This window comes from Amphiura filiformis, chromosome 11 (assembly GCF_039555335.1).
Source record: "Amphiura filiformis chromosome 11, Afil_fr2py, whole genome shotgun sequence".
Classification (NCBI taxonomy): domain Eukaryota; kingdom Metazoa; phylum Echinodermata; class Ophiuroidea; order Amphilepidida; family Amphiuridae; genus Amphiura; species Amphiura filiformis.
In genome coordinates this window covers 1,179,366-1,197,707 of record NC_092638.1, presented here as the reverse complement: position 1 = coordinate 1,197,707, position 18,342 = coordinate 1,179,366, and the positions used below count along the sequence as shown (strand labels likewise).

General features: G+C 36.4%; 1 protein-coding gene across 1 annotated transcript in view; it reads right to left on the bottom strand.

The window, feature by feature from the left end:
* Nucleotides 1–18,342, bottom strand: part of LOC140164195 (bifunctional arginine demethylase and lysyl-hydroxylase JMJD6-like) — a 106,191-nt gene that overhangs the window by 30,396 nt on the left and 57,453 nt on the right. The window contains 1 exon segment of the mRNA XM_072187441.1: nucleotides 14,824–14,959. Within this exon segment, the coding sequence (XP_072043542.1) occupies nucleotides 14,824–14,959 (136 nt within the window).

The following is an 18,342-nucleotide window of genomic DNA, read 5'->3' as shown; positions in this document are numbered from 1 at the left end:
GTTTGCAAATTGGGAACCCAAAAATGTGGCATGTGCAAAGGGGAAGGGCAAGATTTGTTGGCAGGCCGAGGGGGGGGGCAATTTTGCTGAGCCAAGAAGGGAAGGGATTTTTGGCCAGCTGAGAGGGAGGGGCAAGCGATTTTTGGCACATATTCATGCCGGGCCGCCTTTAAAATAAAACGCTCTAAAAAGGCTTAGGAAAAAAAGTACCGAAACGCTTTTAATATGCAAATTTTCTAGCACGCTGCACTCGCAACATGATCTAGGCCATTTAAGGTTTGCAAATTGGGATCCCAAAAATTTGACATGTGTAAAGTTGGGGGAGCAAAGATATTTTGGCGGGCCGGGTGGGGGGGGGGGGCAAGCAAATTTTTGGCGGGCCGGGAGGGGGGGCAAGCGATTTTTGGCAACCGTTTGGAAATCGGGGCTCACAACTTATTGCACCGCCCGGCCATCTTTTAGAATACCCTGGTACCATCTTTTTACATTCACAGTGTATGTGTATGGGTCGTTCATAAAAGATGACATTGAAAATCTGCAGTGGTAGGTAGGGTATGCCAAAAGAAATCCCACCGCCCCATATTGCACACAGCACAGCCCCAATAGTACACATATTCATAGCTGGCTTCATTTTCATGCTTTATATTAAAATCAAACATTACCTGGTTCAGGTTGAAGTTTTTGTTTCTTCTGCATCCTTTTGACCTTGTCTTTGTGCGCCGGGGTACGAACGATGTGTCTTAATGGTTATAACATCTTCTCTGGTGTGGTTATACATGTTTAACATGTATGTTATAATAACTATGATAAAGACTGCCGAATTTTGATCGCAACGTTTGTGATTCTTGTTTGAACATTATGCTATAGCTAGGCAAAATAATTCCATTGAATGATTATAGGGACTAACATTCACGGATAACTGGACAACAAATTTGAGCAGCAAACAGTCAGAAAAGTAGGAAAGAATTGCCATAATAGTGCATGATCATGATGTGAGCTGAGTGATCTAACTTTTCTTCGCATGTTTGACCTCTGTGGGGAAATTCCCACTATGTAGTCTCATTCATATTACTTGTGCACGCTAAGCGCAATAGGACGTTAATAGGACGTGACCTGAGATCGTACGTAATGATACTGATAAATATTTATATTTTTGGGCTTTAAAATGGCTGAAAAATGTCTTTTTTCTAAATTCTTGCAAATATTGCAAAAAGCAACAATAAAAATTAGGTTTACTATGCACAGTTGAAGTAGAATTGTCATAAGGAATTACTTTCTGCCTCAAAATAGATCACGTGTCATCATGGGTCAAGGACGAATAAATAAAATGGCGTGCCATTTAAAACCATATTAATTATACGAGCTAGCTCGACTTTCTACCAGAATTGGACTCAAAATAGACTATAAAAATAGTCTATTTCAGAAGAAAATGGAATATCTAAACTGCAGGCACTCTGAGGAAAAACAATGTGAGTATAAATATCAGAATTACCCCAGAAACCGACGTTTTTCACGAAACATCTAGACTGCCAATTTACGAGAAACAATTTTCTCGCTTTTTTACATGTGTCTCACTGTGTTTATATCACTTGCAAACTTCGGTAGCAACCAAAATATACACATAGAGTGACTTGAATAAAATTCGGTTGTAATGCGCATAATGTTTGCAAGAAATGCCGACGGTCAGACCAAAATTTTGAGCATGTCATTGTGAAAAACGATTCTTAATGCGAAAACATACATAAAACCGACAGAAAACAGCAAAATGGGAAGACAAATTCGAGTGTAATATTTAAATGGAAAACTCGCAGGTGCTAAAACCATACTGAAATTTTGTGTGTATGTATGTATAATAACTGTCCAACAGCGATTGTTTCTGACATTTCTCTTTAATGAAAAATGTGCAAAAAACCGATTTTCCCTAATTTGCCCCAAAAATCTGACCAGATATAAAAGTTAGTAAAAAAGAGTATACATGACATGTACTGACCCATGGCAGTTATCACACATGATAATGAGTGTAGGGCATCTTTACTTTTCGACAGGGGCTACCCTGACCAACGTCGCTACCCCAGCCCTTAACTTGAGATCAACTCTGGGGATATGGTTGTTGAAAAGAGGTAATTGGAATGTGGCATTAAAATTTTAGAGCATTTTAGTTCATAGTGTATTAGAGCGGACATTTACCTACTGTTCAGCTAGTATATGTCTGTCTTTGATTATTTTAATGTTTTTATCAACATAGAAAAATGGAAGGTGTTTAAAAAGCAATTTTCTAGCTGACATGTACCTGCTGTATGTTCAACTTTAAACAGATATAACAAGTATCAAATTCCATTACAAGAGGGCACATTGCAAGAGTTCATTCACATGCTGCAAATAGGCACTTCAATCTGAGATAGTTCGTTGTGGTTCACAAAAGTTTGAATAAAAACGAAACCCAACTTTAACCCTTTTTTTCTGCAGATTTACGCATATTCCAAGTCATATGTTGTGTTGTTTTCTACTGACATTTGCCAGAAACGGTCTGGCTTTCTCAAAGCGTTGATGGTTGATCCATCTGCTTGGTGCGGGAACCTTGACCGGATGTTTTGATTTTCCCAGAAGTGGTACTCCTGTCAATCAATCAATCAATTTTATTTTATCCATTCATCAAGCAACAAGCAACAATATTCATCAAGCTACAATAAACAATGAATTGTACAATTATGAAAATTATAAATATAAATATATACACAGTGTATATTGAAAAAGGTAAATATCAATGAAAAACTTACATGGGCAAGATGATGGATGAGGACACTGCTAAACGCAGAGCGTGAGGTGCAGTGCCCTCGACCTAAAGTTACAACTGGAAACAAAGAACTACAAATAATAATAAATTATACAAGGTAAAAATTCAGAGTGGTACAAACTTCATGCACTCAGCATAATAATGTACAAAATAGTGAAAAGCAAAAAGTTAAAGCCAAAATGCTGCTCAATGGAAATGTAGAAATAGTGGGCCTATAATAGGCCCTATACTGAATAATACCAAAAAATGAGGGTGCCGACAACAAAATTTGCTTACATGATAGCAAAATACGATAGAGACCCAAATGAATAGTAGTAAATTGTGAAACATGATGGGAAATTACGAATCACTTGGCATATATTTTCCAAGAAGATATTTTTCATGTGCTGCTTGAAAACAGCAACCGAGGTGCATTTTTCAGAGTTGATGGTAAATTATTCCAAAGTAATGCACCTTGGATTCTAATGGTGTTATATGCAAGGCACGTGTTGGTTTGATCAATATGGATATCGCCTGCATGACGAGTGTTGTAATTATGCACATCACTGTTAACAATACAGTAATTATGATCAAGTAGGTCGTTGGGAAGGAGACCATGATAAAACTGATACATAAAAATCACAAGTTGGAGAATGTACAAATCATGTATTTTTAATGTTTTCAGAGATGAAAAAGTGGGTCAGAATGTGCTAACCAGAGCGAGTTAGTGCAGGTTCTGACAAGCTTCTTTGCAACAGGAGAACAGAGTCACGGTGTGAATTGTTCTTATCAGCCCAGATAATTGCACAATAGTTTAGGTAAGGATAAACCAAAGAGTTATACAGGGTTGGTAATGACTCAATTGGGAGAAATTGCCTAACTTTTCTGATGATGCCATTATATTTAGAGATGATGTTACAAACGTGAGTGGTGTGGGACTTCCAACTTAAATTATCACCAATTAGGATCCCCAAGAATTTAGTAGTGTTTACTTGACCTAATTGTTTGTTATCAATATTAACTTTGATCTCAATGTTAGGATTTGGATTATATTTATTTTTAAATATCATGTAATTAGTTTTACTTACATTTAGTGACAGCTTGTTTAATTTAAACCAATTGGAAATTATTTCAAGATCTTTATTTAGTAAAGTTTCAAGGCTAATAGGATCTTTATTGGTACAAATTATATTAGTATCGTCTGCAAAAAGTATAAATTTAAGTGTAGAAGAGCAGTTGGGCAGATCATTTATGTAAAGGAGGAAAAGTAAAGGACCCAGGATCGAACCCTGAGGAACTCCACAATGGATGGTATTAGTAGGGGATATTTTCCCATTGAAGACAACAAATTGTTGTCTGTCCTTTAAATAGTTTTTAATCCACAAATTGGAAGTTCCTCTAATGCCACAGTGGTAAAGTTTTTGAAGGAGAATGGAATGGTCAAGGGTGTCGAAAGCCTTGCTTAAATCAAGGAAGATACCAACTGTGCATAGTTTCTTATCAATTGCAGTGGTTATAGTGTCATACAGGTTATTAATGGCCATGTAGGTGGAATGGTTTTTGCGAAAGCCAAATTGGTTTGGACTGAGAATTTTGTGCTTAGTAATAAAGTCAAGGATCCGGTTATAAATGATCTTTTCAAGCAATTTTGAAATAGATGGCAAGATAGAAATAGGACGATAATTGGTAAACGTATGTTTGTCACTAGATTTAAAAACCGGATTCACTTTGGCCGTTTTCAATTTTGATGGAACAATACCTGTTGACAAGGAGCTATTAAAAATATGTGTGATGACATCAAGAATTTCGGGGATGATCTGCTTAAGAAGGTTTGAGCTGACGCCATCAATACCGCAACTGGTGCTGGTCTTAAGGGAATGCGTAATTTCTAGAACTTCCTGGGTAGAACAAGGTGATAGAAAAAGGGAGTTTAACGGGGACTTAGAAGTTTTAATTTGGTCCAAAATGGAGCTATTAGGAGGAGGGATTTTACTTGCAAGAGATGGACCTATGTTAGTAAAGAAATCATTAAATGTCATAGCAATTTTATTGGGATCTTTAATTACATTGCCATCATCATCAGTAAAATGGCTAGGAGGTTTAGTGGTTTTATTCCTGCCTAGAATATTATTGAGAGTTTGCCACGTCTTCTTCATGTTATTCTTATGAAGATTAAGCTGAAAACTAAAGTGGTTTTTCTTAGATGTGCGTAGTAGGGAGTTTAGTATATTGCGAAATTTGTGTATTTAAGTTTATTTTCAGGATTAGGTTTAGCCAAGTATTGTTTATATAATTTATCTTTAGTGAAGATTGACTTTATTAGGCCAGGTGTTACCCAAGGTTTTTTTGGGGTTTTGCGCTTACTAACTTTGGATGTTTTTATCGGGCAATGGGTATTTAGTAATTTTTTTAGTTTAGTATCAAAAATATTATAAGCTATGTTAGGGTTAGATTCCCTATAAACTTCATTCCAATTAGTTAACGATATACCATTCTTAAGACCTTTGATATTATCAGTCTTCAATTGGCGCTTCTCAAATATTTGGGTGACTGGATTCACATGGCTGCTAGAGTTTATATTTGATGTGAAGGTAAAAATTGGGAAATGGTCAGAAATATCAACAACTAGGACACCAGAATTGATCTTAGCAGTCATATCGTTGGTCAAAATATTATCAAGAAGAGTTGCGCTATTTTCAGTAATCCGTGTAGGTCTATCAATGCAGGGAAAGAAATTATTAGAATAGATTAGATTAACAAATTCAGACACTTTATTATTAGAACCATGTTTAAGTAGATCAAGGTTGTAGTCTCCAGCTACGTAACAAATCTTGCGTTCCTTATTGATGATATCAAAAACTCTGGCAACATCAGAAAAGAAGCTATCCAAATTAACTGTGTCTGGGCGATAAATGACCCTATGATAGAATTAGGAGTTTGCTGGTTATTGAATTCAATGAAAACGGAATCGCAGTTATCACACTTGATGGTAAGATCATCTCTAATCATGAACTCAATGTTGTTATCAATAAAAGAGAAGCCCCTCCCCTCTTTGATCGGTTCTATGAGAATTAACAGAAGTGTAACCTTCCAAATCAATGAGATTTGCGTCACAGTTAGATCTAAACCAAGTTTCCGTGAAGGCATAGATATTGAAATGATGATCAAATGTCGATAGATAATCAATTATATCATTGGCATGTTTGTTGAGACTGCGGATGTTCATGTGAAACAGTGATAGCTTACAGAGATTTGGGTTATGAACCTGATTAATAGATAAGCTGTTATAATAGTTACAGTCACATTGCATAATTTGATCAATATTACAATCATCATCAGTTTCAGTAGAGTGGGTATTCAGTTAGCAACCTGGACAACATATTCTTTTGTTCTGCAAGGCTCACTCAGTCATTTAATGTGGCAATACAAACGATCGAATTTGGTGTTGAAACGAGCTAAATTTTGAGTTACACCTTTTCAATGTAAAATTAATTTTCTCGGCCAAATGAAATGCAATCATTTTCATTTTTTCAGTAAATGTCAGGTCAAATTGTAGTGCTTGATACTTATTTATTTTTCAAATCCTAGTGTTAAACTTAGGCGTGAAATTCAGTCATTTCGTGTAAGATTTTCGATTTTGATAGGCTTAAACTCTGCCCGCGAGCCTTTTCTTGGATCAACCTTTTAGCTTTTCAAAGTAATATAGTTCGCTAATGAAGGATTTTTCCCAACTTTCTACCGCACATCACCGTGAGCGATATATCATAGTTTTGTCAGAATTTACGTTTTGATTTCACCATTTTTTCACCGGCTGAAATTTTTTCAAAATCAACGCGTGAAATATAAGGCTAATAATACTAGCATTGTGGATCGATATCCCTGGGTTTAATAGGAATACCGGCATGATACAGTGTTGCCAGAACTTCAATATAGCAACGAAATTCCCAGGCCTAATAGCGCTCCTATACTGATCATGTTTATAGCACGATGAGGATATTTCATCATCACGTGAGTGATTTGGACCAATGTGTTGAAATTTGCTTCTCCTCAAAACAACTTTGCCCGAAGGCTTACATGCAATTGGGCAATATTTTAAACAAAACTTTCTTTTACAAAATAGAATAACTTGGATGTTAATACTTGACGTAGTGTTTCAATTGTCATGAAGGTGACTGGGTATGGTGCCTTTTGTTTGTGTTTGTTTGAAACTGCTTTTGGAAACCCACCGAAAGTCATAGGCCCTAATGAAGCAGCCAAAACAATACCAGGTTAAACATGGAAGTTTATAAAAACTTATTAAATAACCTTAAGGAAAAAAAAAAAAAACATTTGTGGCAACAATAAGCCTTGCATTGAAAGTCATGGTTAAAGTACACCAAAGTTTCCCTACATACACCCCCACTACCCACCTCACACACCTCTGCACCCACCCCACCCTATAGGCCTACATGTACATGATATTACATAATAATATATAGCATAGCTATACATTTAGGTATAGCGCTTAATTATGACAAATATGGTTAGGCCTATATATAGGCCTACTTGTCAAATTAAAAAAAACCCGAACACTGATGAATCTCTACAGAAACCCGAACACAAGTCTGAAGGGTGTAATGAAAATGGCAACCCGCGATGGGGGCGGGGGGGGGGTAGGTCATACAAAATTCACATGGAGATAGGAGGGACAGAAGATTAAAATCCCCTATAATAACACCCTAATTTTTCTAGGTTTGGACCGTGGATTTTCATGAACCTCAAGCGTGCGTCTCTTAATACGGACTAACCTATAGGTAAACAAACACACAGACAGACAAAATGGTTTTCATAATCATGGAATCCATATAAATTGAAATTGCAGGCTATCATGGGAGCAAATTTTTAAAATTCACCTCATTTACCAGAAAACCCAATTGGGGATTTGGGCTACCAAATCGCTAGTCGGGCAATCTTCATGATCTTTGCTTTTCAATGGAAAATTGCCCTGGATGACAACAATGAAAATATCGACTATTTCTGCTGGTTGCGCACGAGATAAAAGCACCGAGTTTGACATTTTCAGAGCATGAAGGGAAAAAGGGTAAAATAAAACGGAAATTCTGACAAAACTATAATATATAGACCCACACGATGTGCTTTACAGAGGTGGGAAATATCTTTCTTTAGCAAACTATATTAGTTTGAGACGCTAAAAATCAATTCCGTAAAAAGCTCGCAGGCGAACTCAAGGCCTATAAAAATCAAAAATATCACACTAAAAGATACAATTTGATGCTTAATTTTAACACCAGGATTTTAAAAAAAATGTATATCCAAGCACCAAGTTTTTAACTGACATTACTGAAGAAAAAAAAATATTGCTTTATATTTGACCGAGAAAATTAATTTCATAGCAAAAAGGTGTATCTCTGGATTGTGCTGATTTTAACATGTATCGATCGACTTTTAGCGCGACTAAGCATTTCTAAAGAATCGGTTGTCCAGGTAGGTGACTGTATTGAGGGTACTATTAAAACGAAATGGGTCAAATCTTAAGGAGGATACAAAATCAGACATAGTGCAAACAAATAGGGACAAATAACAATATCAAAATAAAATAATTATAGGAAAGAAATTTTAACTTAGATTACAATTTAAATCCAAATCAAGAGATTTGAATGGTACAAAATCAGGAGAGTTTGAATAGAGCTCTCCAAAAACCACACACAATAATTAAATAGTTTAAAAAATGTGAATTGGGTGAAACAAATTTCGCGATGCCAAATGCAAAGCCAAAATAACATTGAGAGCCAATATGTTATGACCAATAAAGTTGGAGCCGGTTAATGGAATGGGACAACTGCAACAGTGTACATCAAAAAAAGTCGGATGGCCATTGGAAAAAGAGTGACTGGTGGTGAAGCGAGCAGGAGATGGAACCGAACCAATTTGGTATACACTGAGGCAATTTATTCCACAGGCACTGATCGATAACATAAGGAAAACATAGAGAGCAAATTAGCAAATCTAGAATTACCAGCATGTCAACAAAGGAAATATAACAATGTGAAAAATAGAGCACTCCAGGATCCACAAAAATAAATAATACTTGATGAGTAAACAATAATCAATACAGTCCCAATCAGCATATACAGTTAAACAATAACAAAAAATGATATAGTGAGGGCACTGGTAAAATAAAACATAATATAATGGCAAGGGAATGGGGGAAGGCAACATTGGACACCAAACGGTTAAAACGAATGCTGAAGACTCCGAGGAGTAGCTGGCGAGGCGAGCATAAGAACAAGAGAACACGTTTGGTGAACAATGTCATGAATGTAGCAAAGTGATTCCACAGAATGACAACGCTTTGGTCATCTGTGCTTTTATTTTACTCGGAAACATGGGATGTAAAAACAAGAGGGTGACATGGTGAAAATGAAAATAATAAAGTACTGCGTAAGCCCAGATATAGTTTGGCAGTTTCATGAAATACATGAATAGTGAACATACAAATTATCATTATGGTAAACTTAAAGAAAATATCAAAATGGTCAAATGGGGAAACTGCAACAGTGTACAACAAAATCCATAGGCCAGAGGAACGGGAGGCCAGATGATGAGGCGAGCAAAAGAACCACAAATAACCATTTTGGTGTACACTGCGGCAGTTAAGTTCCATAGAATGACATGCTTTATAGTCAACCCATGCTTTTATTTTGACTAAACAGGGAAAATAAAAAACATTAGGGAAACAATTGCAAAGAATGCAAAATAACAAATCTAGAATTACCAGTATAGCAACAAAGTAAATATCAGTAACAATGTGAAAAATAGAGCACTCCAGGATCCACAATAAATAAATAATACTTGGTGAGTAAACAATAAATAATCAATGCAGTCCCAATCAGCATATAAACGGTTAAACAACAACAAAAAAATGATATAGTGAGGGCACTAGTAAAATAAAACATACTAAAATGGCAAGGGAATGGGAGAATGCAACATTGGACACCAAACGGTTAAAACGAATGCTGAAGACTCCGAGGAGTAGCTGGCGACCCAGCAAACACAAAAACGTTTTCAAAACGTTTTAAATAAGTTATATTTTGGCTTTTGGTTTAGGTAAAAACGTTTTAATAACATTAAAATGTCGGGTTATATAAAGGTCATGATAACGTTTTAAAACGTTTTGTATGGAAACATGTTTTCAAAAAGTGTTATTGTAAACTATTTTTGAAAACATTTTTGCTAAATATTTTGTCAATACTTAAATAACATTATGTTAAAATATTTGAACCCATCAAACACAGAAATGTTCTTAAAACGTTTTTTCAAAACCTTTTAATAACATTTAAATGTCGGGTTATATAAAGGTCATGAAACGTTTTTAAAACGTTATTGTAAATATTTTGGGCAAACATTTTTCGCAAAATATTTTTTCAACCCCAAAATAACATTCTGTTTCGAATGTTTCGTTTCAAGTTTTCAAGAATGTTTTTGGAATGTTATTAAAACGTTTTTATACCCTTTATATAACCCGACATTTAAACGTTTTCTGTAAAATATTTGTGTTTGCTGAGCAGTAGATTATCAACAAATGTTTTTTAAGGTTATGAAAACGTTTTATACTCTTAATATACCCTTTATATAACCCGACATTTAAACGTTTTCTGACAACCTTTTGTAACTTTTTGCGAATGATGTCGAAAACGTTTTGTGTTTGCTGGGGAGGCGAGCATAAGAACAAGAGAACCAGTTTGGTGAACAATGTAGCAAAGTGATTCCACAGAATGACAACGCTTTGGTCATCTGTGCTTTTATTTTACTGGGAAACTTGGGATGTAAAAACAAGAAAATAATAAAGTACTGCTTAAGCCCAGATAAAGCTTGGCAGTTGCATGAAATACATGAATAGTGAACACACAAATTATGGCAAACTTAAAGAAAATATCAAAATGGTCAAATGAGGAAACTGCAACAGTGTACAACAAAATCCATAGGCCAGAGGAACGGGAGGCCAGATGATGAGGCGAGCAAAAGAACCACAAATAACCATTTTGGTGTACACTGAGGCAATTAAGTTCCATAGAATGACATGCTTTATAGTCAACCCATGCTTTTATTTTGACTAAACAGGGAAATAAGAAATAACAAATCTAGAATTACCAGTATAGCAACAAAGTAAATATCAGTAACAATGTGAAAAATAGAGCACTCCAGGATCCACAATAAATAAATAATACTTGATGAGTAAACAATAACTAATCAATACAGTCCCAACCAACATAGATACAGTTAAACCACAACAACAAAAAATGATATAGTGAGGGCACTAGTTAAATAAAACATAATATAATGGCTAGGGAATGGGAGAATGCAACATTGGACACCAAACGGTTAAAAAGCTGGCGAGGTGAGCATAAGAACAAGAGAACCAGTTTGGTGAACAATGTAGCAAAGTAATTCCACAGAATGACAACGCTTTGGTCATCTGTGCTTTTATTTTACTCGGAAACATGGGATACAAATACAAATGGGTGAACTGGGGAAAATGCAAAATATTAAAAAGTAATGCAAACACCCAGATAAATATGGTTTGGCAATAGCATGAAAATCATGAATAGTATACGGTAATATAAGAGACAAAACAAATGAATATTCCACCAGATTAATAATGAAAAAACTATATAGCATTTTCATATGAAAAAAAGCATGTCTTGGAAAAATGATGGTAAATAGGTTCCATCGAACCAGTCAGACAAGGTCAGTTGGGTGCTCAATGAGGTGAACCATGAGCACAACAACGAGCGATCGACAAACGGTCCCGGGGGGGGCACTCACATTTCCCAGCTATACGGGTATGTGCCGCGGCGACGACCCCCTTTTTCAGAGCCACTGGCCGTTCCTTAGACCCTCTAAATTCATTGTTTGCCCGCTCTGAAGCCCCAAAATATTTCTAGCCGTTCCATAGACCCTCAGATCATCGATTTCCGCTCTCATCGGCATCTTGAGAGACGTGTTTTCTGTCCTACTATTTCAAGCCCAAAAGCAGACCCAAAAGCTACTTTTGCGAGCCCAAAAACTTCAAAGGGAATTTTCCATTAATTTCTTCCCCATTGAAACACATTGTAAGGAATAAGGTGAACTTTGGGTGGGATTTTGGGCTCCTTTAGTAGTGGCAACACTGGTTGACTGATAATAAATAAACATTGCAGCAATGCCGATCGCGAGAGTCCAGCTGGTGAACATTTAGCTAGAAATAAATGATTTTGAGATCTCTTTTTGGAATAAAATTGCCAAATATGAGGAAAAGTACCTTAATAATTATGTACACATCCTTGCAGCTCTCCATAAACAATGAATTAAAAGGTAATTTACGATCTACTGGTCTAGTAAAATCGGGAGTGGAATGGCTGTCAAATTCTGCACACTTCACTCAATCATCGCATGGTATAAGCATGACAGTTCAATGTAGTCTAAATGTTTTTCTATTCGGCACTGAAAAAAATAATTCTTGTGAGTTTGTTTTTATGGTGGGCTTTTGTAATGCTGCTATAATTATCAGAATAGCATAGATTGTAGGTCTACAGGGTCTAGTAATTTTGATTTGAATGCTGTTTTGCTTTGTTGAGGTTTCCATCGTAATGGGCCAAACCAGACCTATTTTGCATTAATGATTTTCCTGATTAATAATTGAACCCTGGATTGGCCGGTTTAGTTTCCGAGATTTTTCAGATTTTGGCGGCCGATCAGTTCCCAAGACCCCCCTTTTGGCCAGTCAATCAGTTCCCCAGACCCCCCTTTTTGACCGGCCAATCAGTTCCCTAGACCCTCCTTTTTGGCTGGCCGATCAGTTCCTTAGACCTCAAGTTCGAAACTGGCGGTGGCACACCCCTACCAAAAAAAAATTCGAGTGCCCCCGGGCAAACGGTCCATGAGAATCAGACCGTGTCTGATAGGTCGAAGAACACAAATGAAACAAGCAAACAAGCAAAGCATTAAAAAAAGCAAGTAACAAAGCAAAATGAAGATCGATATTAGTGTATCAACTCAAGTCAACAAGATACATTACTATCAACAAAATGAATTGAGGAACACGGGATACAAATCAAATTTAAAGGACTTATATAAACAGGGAAAACCAAAATCATTGACCAAGGCAGACCATGTCAAATGAATGCTCAGTATAGATGGGGACTAACATGAGCAAGGCAGAGAAAGAACATACTGACCAAGGGCAAGGGAGGCAAGCATGAAATGACAAGTGTGCCAAGTAGGCCTACATGTAGACCATGGTCTGCTAGGTCAATGAAACTTGAGTAACCATGCATAATTAAATGAGATGTCGAGTACATGAAAACCAATAACATAATAAACTAATCAGGTATGACAAAATAAAGCGTTCAATATTAAATGACAAACAAACTAATAATATGAAAACTAACCGCAGTATTAAACAGTAGTGAACAATGACGAACATGCTATCGGCAAAAAATTACATTTTATCTAGTTCAGCCAGGCTACTGACGGTTACCTTTCGGTCCATGTTGGTAAGCACCGTTATTCTGCCGTCTTGAGTCCAGGTACTGGATATGCGTTCATCTTTTACCATTCGCTGAGCTTCCCGGTAAATGTTCATACGTGTTGCCGTTAGGTTCTCTGTGATAAGCATTCCCGATCGCTTAAGTTTGCTTTTCTCTTTGTAGACTTCTGCTCTGTCTGAGTATGATATAAATTTCATGATTATCGGACGTGGTCTTGGTTTCGCGGATGTGTTTTGGTCTGCTTTCTTCGGTTTTCCCAACCGGTGGGTACGATCGAAATCATAGAATTCAAAGTTAATGGCCAGTTTGTCTTTGATGATTCCCATGGCGACAGCTGTGGTATCTTCCTCTGGTTTTTCGGGGACACCGTGTAGCAGAAGACAGTTGCGTCTACTATACTGTTCAGCCTCTTCAACTCGGTTTTCTAGTTGAGTTTTCTCCTTTCTCACCTTGTTCAGTTCTTGTCGGAGTGTAGCCACTTCTTTCTTCGTGTCTTGGATATCCATGGACACAGATTCATAGATACTCTGTTCAATTTCAGGCTTTAGCTTTTCAGTGATCTTTACAGTCAAAGCCTTGGTTACTGCATCCACAAGAGGGTTGAAAATCTCCGGCGATAATAGCACAACAGATACAACAGATGAAATAAGTGGCTGAAGTAGATTAGTATCCGAGAGAACTTGTTTGACTGTATCTCTCATCTCGCCGGTGATTTCAGGCTCACACACGCCATCTGATCCAGCAGCTGTGTTTCCCGGGCTGGTATTGATTGGTAGAGGTGCAGAATTTGCCTCCTCGGTAGAATCAAGCATATTTTGCTTAGATTTCTTCCTTGATTGCTGGGATCTGGTCGTCATAGTTGATCCAGATGCTTCCTGGTGGCTTCGATGTAAAGATTATTGGGTTGAAGATGGTATAATGGATATGAAAAGATGAATTTTGATGTGGTATTCGGAGCTCAAATCAAGTCGATCACATCTCTTGATCAGTGTTTCTAGATATGTGTCCAGTGTTGGTCTTGGGCAGAGGATCAAATATGTGAATCAGGAAGAATGTGCCCTCGTCTTTATTTATGATGAGAAAGCAAACAGGTTTCTGTCGAAACTGTCAGCAGCAAAACGTCTTGGTCTTGAAAAACTAACTCCAAATAGCTGATTAATTAACAGAACTGATGAACCTCTTCAATCACATTGTGTAATCATCTTTGGCATTCCGAGGGGCCCAAATCCTGATTATTGGCAAATTTGTCCCAGTTAGAGGAGCAAGAGCATTCATAAATGACTTGATTATTGTTGCATCCCCGCATCCTCTTTTTGTAATTCTTGCTTAAGAAAAAATTTTTAAATTTAGGCGAAATGAGTTAACATGAAAAACAGCGGCTTTTTTCGACGGGAATAAGCAAACTATGATGCAATTTTATCAGTTTCGCCATTGCTCGACGGCGAAACTGATAAAATTGCATCATAAAATGAGTTAACATGCTAAGCACTTGCTTAATATGTATTAATATCCTTAACTTACATGTATATTGGCACCAGGCCCTGGACCACCCATAAACATCCAGTCTAAGGCACTTGACTCTGATGTAGGTGGTATGAAGTAAGGTCTCTCATAATGTTTTCTTAGTTCGGTTTGGACGCGCTGATCACAGTTACTCCTGTACGGAGAAAAGAAGAACGGAAATGGAATGCTATCAATTAATAATTTGTAACAGCTACTTATATTAGATTAAATAAAATTAAAAACTTCAACAGCAACAGCAACAGAAGGATGGAGGTGCCCTTTAGGTGGTCAGTGCACCTTTACACTGAGAACAAAAGGTTTGAAACATTACCTACAAATTACATCACACATAAAATGAGGAAATACATGAACAAGGTAATCCATTGATTAAAATAACATTGTATAACATCGCCATTATGTTTGCTTTTAGTGCGGGATACACTGTAATAATTATGTTTGATCAAAATTATCTATCATTTCGACATCTAGCATTTTAGAAAACATATGAAATAGAAGCAAGTGCTTTGTCTGATGACAAGATCTTAGAGGCATCCAACAGAGCTGCTTTTGAGATGTTTTCCCAGTAATACATAAATCCAGGTCTCCATGCAACACTTCACACTCAAAGTCACCTACCCATGCAACACATATCTGAAATGTCAGATTATGTTATTTGAATCCCAGAATTCCCTTTTCCATGATGACAGAAGGTCTGGTATATAACTATTACCCTACAATACGCAGAAACATTATTTTATTGATCAGAATTCTTTGCAGTATACCATTCAATAAGGAACAATATAAACGTCACAAATTGCAGTTTCAATCTCTTGAGAAAAACCTCCTATACAAATACTGGAGTGCTTTCTTGCATTTAATCAAGAAAACAAGATGTATAAAATGAGAGAGACGGTATCCAAATTAGATGAAAGATTCATCAGAGGATTAATTCACAAAAATTGATCACACATATCCCAACTGAAATTAGATTAACCGTTACAACTGACAACACGACTAGAGTCAACAATCTACTTTACCTAAGTAGTTTTTTTAGTGTAATAAAAAGTGACAATTTCTTCTGAAATAGTTTTCATCTTGATAATCGTAAACCCATTCCATATGATTAAAATTCTTATTTCTCATAATCCATGTATTTATTAATATATTTTTCAGTGTTCTTGGTATTTTGACAGGGACGTCTTGGTATTTATTTTCAGATGTTTTCCGTTACTTTTAGGTTAGTCTTACATCAAGATTAAAAGATTGAGAGACATTAAAGTTGGTACCTTTCAGCAAGGCTTTAGTTTAACGTGGATTAAAGCCTATTATGATATATTTGCAGGGAGTTACCAATATCCATGAATCTCTCATGCTATAGATGTCTCTTCCCTCTGTACTCTCGCTCTGTCATCTCTCCCTCTCTGCGCTTTCTCTCTAAACTTCTTTTTCTCTTTCTACTTTCTTCTGTTTCCCTCTTTCATATCTCCTCTACCTTCTCCTCTCCCTTTTATTCTCCCTCTCTCTCACACTCTTCTGTTCTGTCCTTTCCAATGTCTTATCTCTCTCGCCTGCTCGTTCTCTCTCTCCCCTTAGTTCTCCCTCATCCCACATTACTGCCCCAAATTAGAGGAGTTAAAAGCATCTTATGTCATTAATGCATTCAATTCAGGACAAGTGGTTTATCTTGTACATAGGGCTGTAGGTCTCACCTATTTGTAATGTTATTATTTTCATTGTGGTCGCCCGAGACATTCATTTAGGTTCTCTTATGGACTTTTAGTCAGTTAATGTTTTGAGAGCCGAGAGTATTTATGGTTTCACTAAATGTTCGCAGAGTTGTCAGTGAACAGAGGACTACAAAAACAAACAAAATAAATGTCTTTTCTTGTCCATTATAGACACTATTTATTCCTTTATACTTAAATGAATTCCTTTACTCAAATTAGGTTCACACAACTTAAAGCCTTACTCAAAATGCTGAAATAATTAATGCTAGTAACAATTACTATCGGGAATGGTTTCTGTCCATTTTGAGCTGAAATAACAAGGTAAAGTGCTGGTTATTTTGGCCGTTTAACACGCAGTTCTATATAGGAGGATATAATTATGACATTAATTCTTTGAATTATGTCGAACTTTGCTCTGTTGACCTACAAACACAACAAATTTGGCTGATTCCATTTAGGTGCAAGTTGGGACATGTGTAAACATTACAAATATGCCAAAGCATCAGGTTTGAAAAAATAACCAATTTCATATTATAAGATCATACATTATGGCTTTAAGTGTTTTATGATTATCAATGGAATAATTAAAACAAGTATCACTTTGATTTTGTAATGAATCAAATGATCACAATCTTAACACATATAACAACAAAGCAATCAACTAGAGCAACTGTGCCCTTTGCAAGGGCACGAGGTAAGTTAGGCGGATGATTGTGACGATCTGATCAAGCAGCAATACTGTGCAGGATAAGATTAATTTTAATAAGACTGTTTCATTACAGTCTTATTAAAATTAATCTTATTGCCATTTTAATATACATTGATCGTAAAAAGCTGCCATTTTGAACATTTGACCTTTGACCTCTGTATGGCCCCCTTAATGACCTTAAATCAACAAGGATCATTGCATTTAAATTGCACCTCTATTGCTGCATTTTGGAAACTTGACCTTTGACCCCTTTATGACCCATTGATGACCTTAAATGAATTTAAAAACACCTTTAAGGTTATACACAATTTTGCCATTTTCAGAAGCAAAATGGGATGCACGTAGCCCCTTTAAACTTATCTATTTCTGGAAATAAATATCGGAGAGAGAAAACGCAAACTACGTCTAAAAGCTGAAAGTGTAAGGGTCATTATTATGCTTGAATTTTCCACTTGGCTCAAAATGAAATGTACTTTTCAAACATTTCAAATTTTTTTCAATATCCGGAGCATCAAGATTTTTGGGAACACGGCCATAATTTCTCATTGGAAGTGGCGATTTTGTTGGGAACTTCGACGCACATTACAAACAAGTCAATAAAAGAATGTGCATATTCATTCTTGATATTGGTTGTCTCTATTTTTTATGTAAGCTTAAAATGTTGGCCGAATTTGAAGTAAAATGGCCTCCACTTGTATGTCGTTTTGTAACCAGTAATAATAATTCCGTGCAAGATTTCATAGACAAAATTCTGACCTACATTATTTCTATAAACCCTCTTCTGCATGCAGGTGCTATTTAAATTTTCATTTCGATAGCAGAAAATTGAGATATTTGCTATTTTTCCGACTCGCTGCTGCCAAATTGTCTAGTTTCGCGATAAAAAGATACAGCGAAATCAATTTTTTTTCGAACCATTTCACCTCGTTTCGGCTTGTGCTTTGAAGTACACACTTCAAAATTGATATAGTGATTCTATATTTCAAGCTGCGTCATACGGTGTTTTTCTTACCTCTGATTGTCGCTGCTCAAGGCCAAAATTCGAAATTTTGGACAGAAGTGACACTCTCATTTCTTTTTAAAACACATGTTTACGTACGA